The sequence below is a fragment of the Erigeron canadensis genome, chromosome 3, assembly GCF_010389155.1.
Source record: "Erigeron canadensis isolate Cc75 chromosome 3, C_canadensis_v1, whole genome shotgun sequence".
Taxonomy (NCBI): domain Eukaryota; kingdom Viridiplantae; phylum Streptophyta; class Magnoliopsida; order Asterales; family Asteraceae; genus Erigeron; species Erigeron canadensis.
Genome location: NC_057763.1, coordinates 30,985,124 through 30,993,876, shown reverse-complemented (window position 1 = coordinate 30,993,876; position 8,753 = coordinate 30,985,124). Strand labels below are relative to the sequence as shown.

At 30.5% G+C, this 8,753-nt stretch overlaps 1 protein-coding gene across 1 annotated transcript; it reads left to right on the top strand.

Annotated features, from left to right (window-relative positions):
- The first annotated feature begins 5,770 nt into the window (after positions 1 to 5,770).
- LOC122593847 (zinc finger CCCH domain-containing protein 3-like) lies at positions 5,771 to 8,315 on the top strand. The gene is made up of 7 exons (XM_043766295.1): positions 5,771 to 6,084; positions 6,379 to 6,548; positions 6,854 to 6,907; positions 6,991 to 7,107; positions 7,186 to 7,428; positions 7,578 to 7,805; positions 7,880 to 8,315. The coding sequence occupies exons 1-7, from the start codon at positions 6,006 to 6,008 to the stop codon at positions 8,186 to 8,188; spliced, it is 1,200 nt and encodes a 399-aa protein (XP_043622230.1). The 5' UTR covers positions 5,771 to 6,005; the 3' UTR covers positions 8,189 to 8,315.
- The last annotated feature ends 438 nt before the right edge of the window (positions 8,316 to 8,753 follow it).

The following is an 8,753-nucleotide window of genomic DNA, read 5'->3' as shown; positions in this document are numbered from 1 at the left end:
AAAAGTTCACACTTTTTAGTATATATTTTCATAATTATTTTGTAACACTCCATTTATCCACATTTACTTTCTAGTTAGCGTGAACAAATGTGGTGTTACAAAATAGTTATACAAGTCCACACTAAAAAGTGTGTATAAAAGTTCACACTTAGACACTTTTTAGTATGGATAAATTTCTATACACTTTTAATTCTATATATTTTTACACAACTAAAAGTGTGACAAAATTTTTAATTTGTTCACACTCTTTAAAAGTGTGAACAAATACAACATTATTTGTAATATAAACATCGGATTTCTAAAGTGATCATCCTAATAATAAATGAATTCAGTTTAATTGGTGGATGTGTTTTTGGCTAGTTCACATCTTATAGTTTATAGTATATGCAGAGTTTCACTATGAGTTTGTCCTTTGATTTTTTATACCAACTGTTAAAATTATTATTTCTTTTGTAAAATGCTTTAAATGATGACGATGATTATCTTTTATCTAAGAAGCTAAGCTTGACTAAGGTTGATAGATATGTCCTTTGTGTGTCATTTTAAAGTAGATTGTCGTGGACCCTAGAATCAAGGGTGTTGATGAGTCAGGTTAATTGGGTTTCGGGTTATTTGGTTCGGGTTATTCGGGTTTTAAAGAATTATAAGTTAACCCGTAACCCAAACCAAATAATATTTGGGTTATTTGGGTTTGGGTTGTTTGGATTCGGGTTTTTTGGATCGGGTTTTGGTTAACCCAAATAAAATGTCATTGAATTTACGTGCATTAGTTACGCAATATTGCAACAATATAATTTCAATTTCAAAAACTTGAATAATAGTGATATTTATATAGACTAAATTCTTTATTTTCAAATGTGTTGAAACACTTTTGATTATGCGTTTTTTGAATTCTTGAATGAAAAAATGATAATATTATTAGAATAAAAGTCATAGACAAAACAAATAAATTACAAACTATATAACAATATAGAAACTACTTATATTAAATAAACAAATTTTGACAATATATAACTCTTTTTATATTCATATTTTTATCATCTTTTATTAGTGTATTTTTTAACATCCATTATTATTTAACTTTGCACGTTTCTGATTTTGTTTATAAATGAAAATTTAATATTCAAATAATATATACTTTAAACAAATTTAATGTGTTATATTAGTGTATATATATATATATAAACGCATCTTATTTGGGTTATTTGGGTTGACCCAAACTATAACATTTTCACCCACAACCCAAACCGATTAAGCTTTGGGTTATTTGGGTTAACCCAAATGACGACCCAAAAACCAAATAATCCAACCCGTATCACCTAAACCCATTCGGGTTGGATTGGGTTATTTGGGTTTAGTTATTTTCAACACCCTTACGTAGAATGGAAGAATTTCCTAGGTGCATGTCTCATGTTCGAACATGGCCCCTTCTCAAACCGCAAATATACGTGTGCGTTGGTCCTTAGCGAAGGTTGCCCATTTGCAAAAACTAGAAAAGCTAATTGATTACAGTTAAAGTTAAAAACTTAAAATCTATGATTTTATAACATATCATTTTTTTTTTCTAAAAAAGCAATATTATATTAATTAGCAAAAGCTTCGGCAAGATACCGAAGTTAAAATATTACATCAAATATTTAGGACTAATGCACCATAATAACAACGATAACTTAATCTTATTACAACGAGAGTAAAACCATAAAAAAATAGATAAATAATCAAGTTAAACACGTCTTGAATGCAATTTCCTACTTTCCTTAAACGTTGAGAGACGTCCTTTGTGCATATTTTCTTTTTGAGTTGAAAAGGGGCCCATGTATAGTTTTACATACACTTACAACTTTATTGCATGAAAATGAACAAAAACTCAAGTAATCGATGTACAACTTTTATTGCATCAGAAAGAGGAAAGACAGTTTTTTTGGTGCATGAATATGAAAGCATAGCAATGTTATGTCGATGCATAATTAACTTTTATTGCATGAATGAATAATTGAATACGAGAATGGACAGTTGTATGTCGAATTGTCTACGTATAGCTTTTATTGCATGGTAATTAAAATGCAACAGTCTTATCGCTTTAATGTTTATGTGTAACTTTTATAAACAATTTACGTCGATGTTTAACTTTTGAATAATTTGAAAGACAATTTTGCATAACTTTTGAGGGAGTTTTAAATTATGCAATTATGAACTCTCAATGATAAGAATATACAAAAGGCATACATGCAAATAAAACTTAATTTTTCACATACACTTTATTAAATTTACATTTTTAAAATCATACTATTTTGATGGTAGAAGCTTTGTAGTTCCGCTTGTTGCTCATGATATATCCATCTAAAATCCTCTCTTAATTATATATCCTTCTTAGAGGGTTGGCAACTCACCTCTTACTTCCTTTTTCACCACTCACTTTTAACCAATCACGTTATGTCACCTCAACTTCACCACTCACTCACCACTCATCCAAATTTCATTGACATCCGACCACTCAATTCACCACTCATTACCTTGTACATCTTATTTAAAACTTAAAATTATTTTAAACATTACACAATATATTATATATATTTTCTTTTAATAAGAGATTAAAATAAACTTATAATAATATTAATAATAATACTAATTATATATTTTCACCAAGAAGGTAGTTTATAAATATATATATAATAGTTTAGGGTTAAAAATAAAAATTTGTATATAAAACATCTAAAAGGTAAAAAATGTACAGGATATTGCTTCTTCTTTACGAGCAAATATATATATATATATCTATATCAATCACTTTCAGACTTTTAGAAAAAAAAAAGGTAAAAATGCAATTTTCAATCAAAAGAGCCGTTAACTTGCCTCGAGAACCACTCCCGCACAAGTTCGATCTCATGGTCTAGCCACTCAAACTCACACCACCACGCGTGGTGGAGGGTCGGCGGCGGTCTTGCGTGGTGGTGCCACTCCCACGATGCATCCAACTTCCATCCTATGCCGACTCAGCTGATTATGACACATAGTAAAAAAAAAAATTTCATGGATTATGCGGTCGTATAATAAAATTATCAAGGGGCTTAGGTTGATTTGTAATAGAGTATGTAAAATGACTAATCCTCTAAACAAAATAGCTTAAAAATCAGGGGTGTAGCTAGTAGGGGATTGGGGGGTGCTTAGCCCCCGCCAACCATTCATGTTTTTTATTGCAAGGCTAGCTCATAGCCATTTTATAGAAAGGTTTTTTTGAAGCAAGCCACCCCCATCCTATAAATGTATGATTTCTAGTCATGACAGGTCAAGTAAAACCTTTACATTTGGTACATAAAAGTAAAACATCGCAATAAATTCTATTTTAGTAACATTTTATTAAATGATTACGTATTTCACATTATATTATATACAACGATCAAGAAAGAAATATGGTTGAGCTCCCATCAACGTGAAATCTTGGCTCCGCCTCTACTAAAAATCCTCATAACACTCTAAGAAGTTGACATGTGATATCCTCTTTTTTTTTTTGAAAAGTATATTTCATTCACAACAACACTACTCCGCAATTACGGAATAGTAATATAATACAATTGAGTTCCAAAAGAGTTAGATTACAATAAAATCATTCCAATTTTCCCACGTAATAGACCCATTCTTCATCCTATTTTTGTATCATAAGAAACCTATAGATTTAATGTCATTTAAGGTCAAATTGCATAATGAGCATTTTATAAAACTTATGTTTAGTTTGCTTATGTTCTTTTTTGCAAAATACCATTTACGTTTGTTACACGTTTTCTCTCCAACACTCTTGAATCAACTATCCGGTTGTCATTATTATCATTATAATTTAAAAGTTCAATCAACCTCTAAACATCGAGTGGTTAATGTAAAATTTAATCTAATTTCGGATCAACTGTACTAATCCAAGGAGTTATTATACTTAGGTAGATTTATAAAAGCAGGCCCATCATGGATTTAAGAGGCCATGTGCGTCAATATAAATTAGGCCTCTAAATATTTTTTAATAATTTTACAGAGTCAAAAGTTGTTCTTTTTTTTTTTTTTTGGGACGATTTAAAACTCTGTAAAAGTTAAAATATTTATGAAAAAGTTTTATTTGGTGGTCAACATATATTTTTAGTTGGGTCTTTTTGGGCCACATGTTACTTTTCAGGTGGTTGTATTGGGCTGATTCTAAACTACTACTGTAAATACTAGAATGGACAATGGGCTAGATTGGTGAAATAGTCTAACAGAAGATACGAGTATCGGTTTCAACTTTCAACATAAATTTAGATATGTTTTTTCAGAAGACATAATCGAAAAAATTATTAAATTAAATCAAATAGAATAAGTTTTAAAATTATAATAATATTGATGCACAAATATTCATAGAAAGTAAACATATCTTTATATATAATAAAATTTTTTTAGAAACAATTATGATGTGTGATGTCTACAAATTTTTTTAAAATGTTTTTATTCTATTTATGATGTCATATTTGGTTAATAATCTTTTTAAAATTATTATATTATATTATATAAATAAAAAAGAATTGTGATAACATAAGAGTTTTAAAATTTATGTACTCTTATGCATTTTTTTAATTAATTATAACATCATCATATTAATTTTATAAAATCCTTCTTTTTATAAATATATCTCATTAATATAAATTTTTATTAAATGTTCACACTATTATGTAAGTTTTTAATCACCTTAATTTTTCGTTATAATAGGCAGAAAACTATAGTTCTTTTTGGATAGGTTTTACTTTTTTGTTTTTATCATCCGTATGTGTTTCAACATGTGTCCACAGCTGCACATGTTCTATTTCCCTTTAGTTTCGTTATCTACATAATAACTTATCATAATCTTTCAATTTATTTAACGTTGTTATTATACATTTTAACATGATAATATATTTTAAAACTACCCGGATATAATTCAGTTAATTTGTAAAACGTTTATAAGTTAACTCGGGTTAAACCTGGGGTGATTAGCTAGTATACCAATAAAAGAAAATTTTTACGATTGTAATAATCAATTTGTTATATTTTAATTTCTGTTGTATTTGAGTCAACATCATTTTTTAAAGAAAAGAGTGTATATTTATTATTTAGAGAATTGAGTGAAATTAGCCTAGTCACATTTGCTTGTTTAAACTACTAAACTTAGAATTGGTCGGACAGGAACTATGAGAATGTTCGTTACTTATCTTTTACATAAAATCAATAAATATAAATATTGCATCCTAAACAGATACATAAATATAATTTACTATTTTAGTGTAACAGATCCTTACGTTATGGGTCGGCCCACATCTAATCAACGGCCAGGATTCTTTTCCTTCTCTTCCACGCCAAACTCTTTCCCGCCTTTTTAACGGCGACGATTTTTCATAGTATAATTAACAAATAAAACAATTTTTTTTATATAAGATATTCATTTTTTCCGCCCACGTATTTTTATCCCACATTGCCTCCAATTTACCAATCTACCCTTTTATTGACGAGATTCCTTTGCCTAAATTCCAGGGTCTGATTTGTCAATTACTAGTCGACAATATTTCAAGTATTTACGTGAAAAACGAACTTTACTTAAATATATATTTTACCCACACCAAAATTTCATTATCAAAATCAAGATCCCAATTTTTCTAAATTATATTAACTAAAAATTAAATACAATTTAAAATTTTCATTCATTGATGACATTCATAAATTGTAAGCATGGTGTTGAAATATTTCCTTACCTTAATTATTTAATAATTTCAAGATTTCATATATTCCCCTGTTTTTGATCATCATAAATTTTATAATTTTATTGTTTCTATATGTGATTTAATTGTTTTTAATCTTAACCCAGATCACGATTTTACAGTAATTTTGTCTTAGTCTCATAATTTTACAGTGGGATTTTAATTTTGGGGAGGAATAGAACAGAGAAAAACAGAGTGTTCATTATTAGTTTTGTTATAATCCTTTTATAAATAATTTTAAAATATATATAATTAAATATGTCTGATAATCGGAGCAGTGAAAAAAATAATGGGGTTTCAAATTCTTCATGGAATCCTCCTGATTATAACATTGAAGGTACATATATGCATTAAATATTTATTCTATTTTTTGCATTGTTTTTTAATTGATTATGCTTAAATTTTATTATGTTTGATTGTTAAATTTTGTTAGGTTAATGTATTAATCTTTGCAGTGCTCTTTTTTTTTTTACTTTGATTCCTCTAAAATCTATATAAAGTTTGTAACTTTTTTAGTTTAAAAGTAAAAATATGATCATAGTGTTTCTTGATTTTGTGGAAGTTTGAAGCTTTATGGTGTTTGGTGATGTGAAATTGTACTTAGTTCATAGTTTGAATTTTGGAATTGTAGAAGGTATAAATAGGTTGAGAATTCAGGCAGATAGGAAAGAGGATGATGAAAGAGATTCAACGGGCTACCCGGATCGTCCTGGACAACCCGATTGCGTATATTATTTGAGAACCGGAAAATGTGGATATGGTGATGAATGTAGGTTTAATCATCCAACCTACAATGAGCAGGTAAACTGCTAAATACAGATGTATACTTGTACTTTTTAGTTACGAGTTTCGGTTAGGGAAGTGATATGTATACAAAAACGTTTGTGCATACACAACATGTATAAATTGTATACTGCATACTGTACAGCTTGATAAAGTTTAAATTTGTTGTGTGAAAAAATTTTGTTATGTACATATCATTTTTCGTTAAGGGAATGTTGTTTTTTGATGTGTTTTATAGAATACCATACAATAATTATCCCAAATAGGTTGATTTCGATGCGTTTTATAAGTAACCTTGTCGTTTTTTGGGTACAAAATCATAGGATAAACAGCATGAAAGTGATCATCCACGGCGAGTTGGAGAGCCAGATTGCATTGTAAGCTCTCGATCATTTAGAATTTATCTTTTTAGAAAAGGAACTGTATTAATATCTCTGATGAATGGCTTTGATCTCTTTAGTATTTTCTGAAGACGGGTTCTTGCAAATATGGATCAACATGCAAATATAATCATCCTCAAGATAGACATGGTCCTAGTCCTGTTGTGTTGAACATGATCGGGCTACCGATGAGACAGGTACCACTTTTTTAGTAATAAAATCTTGATTAACTGGAAATGTTATACTTCAATAAAGAACTTGTGTTACTATTCTAGGGACAGAAGCCTTGTTCTCATTACCTACGAACTGGATCGTGTAAATATGGAATTACATGTAAGTTCCATCATCCGCAGCCACCCCTAGACGGATCCAACACATCTCCTTCACAACCTTTGCAATATGCATCATCGGGTGCACCACCCCAAATTGGTGCTCAATGGCCATATATGAGTCCACAAACTTACCTGCCAATCGTTCTTCCTTCTTCTGGTACCACCCAAGGGTGGAGTGCTTACATGGTAACTTTTTTTTTTCCCTATATTTTATGTCTAGTAGCAGAACCCAAAATATATATTTGGAACTGTTAACCACTTCTATTAGGGGTTTACTTGTATAAAAGTGTAACATTCTTTGTGCTCAAATGGTTTGTTGGGTTTGTAATCTTTAGGATAATATGAGCCCACTAGTCTCGGCAAACGGTTCAAGTTCCATGGACCATATCTATCCATCACCGAGTTCTCATCTACCCGAGAGGCCCAGTGAACCAGAATGTCGTTATTTCATTAATACCGGAACCTGCAAGTATGGATCAGATTGTAAGTATCATCATCCAAGGGAAAAGATGGTTCAATCTCCTGCTACTTCTTTGAGCCCGTTTGGTTTTCCTTTACGACCTGTAAGCTATACTCACTTTAACAGTGTCCTTATGAATTATGCTTGTGTAGTGACTGATTGATGTCCAAATTGCAGGGGCAAACTGTGTGTTCATATTATACTCTATACGGAACGTGCAAATATGGGTCAGCTTGTAAATACGATCACCCTGTGGTGGTATACTCGTACAATTATAACATGGATTTGAATAGTCACCCATACTTTCCCTCATATGGTGGAATGAACTCACCTATACTGCATTCATCCGAGTCATCTCCTTCAAAATCATCAAAAAGTTCGGGCTGCACAACTGAACCAACAAGCAATGGGAAGTTATGTACAGATGAATGCTCTGGTGAACATGTCGAGTTCACTCATTCTTCATCACATAATCAGTCTGATTAAAGCTGGATTATTTCGTTTTTTTTTTTATGTTTCTTGATTTTGTTAAACAGATACCAATGATCACTGCAAGTAACCCCCTTTTGATGGGGTTGTTTTTGGTTGTGAATAAAAGGAAATGTAAACTTTATCAGTGGTGTTTATGCATTTTTATTTTATAATCTGTATTTTGTGGTTGATTTGCACATGTAATTAACCAAAAACTAATCATGCCATCTAAACATGTTATTTAACAAGTCTGGTACACAAAGATACTTGTTTGCTGAGACGGGTCTTTTCTAAGGATTCAGAATCCTTTTAAGTGTTAGTTTAAGCTGCTTTAGGGAAAAGCAAAGTGACCATGGTACAAGGGCCAAAAATATTTGTCTACTAATATTCGACCATGAAATTACTTGTATGTCACAATCTCCTGTCTTTCTCAGGGACTAAACAAATGGTGCCACAAGCGTATCAGTATGGTGAAGCATCTAACAAGTCTACCAAACTAACCGGTTAATCTCAATGATGCTAATCCGCAGTACTGGGATGATGCCACATGCAGTTTGAGTCAAAAAAATACACAAAATTA

Coding starts and splice junctions, on each gene's coding strand:
- LOC122593847 (XM_043766295.1), top strand. CDS start 6,006: ATGTCTGATAATCGGAGCAGTGAAAAAAATAATGGGGTTTCAAATTCT. Junction 6,908..6,990: donor TTGGAGAGCCAGATTGCATT/GTAAGCTCTCGA, acceptor TGATCTCTTTAG/TATTTTCTGAAGACGGGTTC. Junction 7,806..7,879: donor TTGGTTTTCCTTTACGACCT/GTAAGCTATACT, acceptor TCCAAATTGCAG/GGGCAAACTGTGTGTTCATA.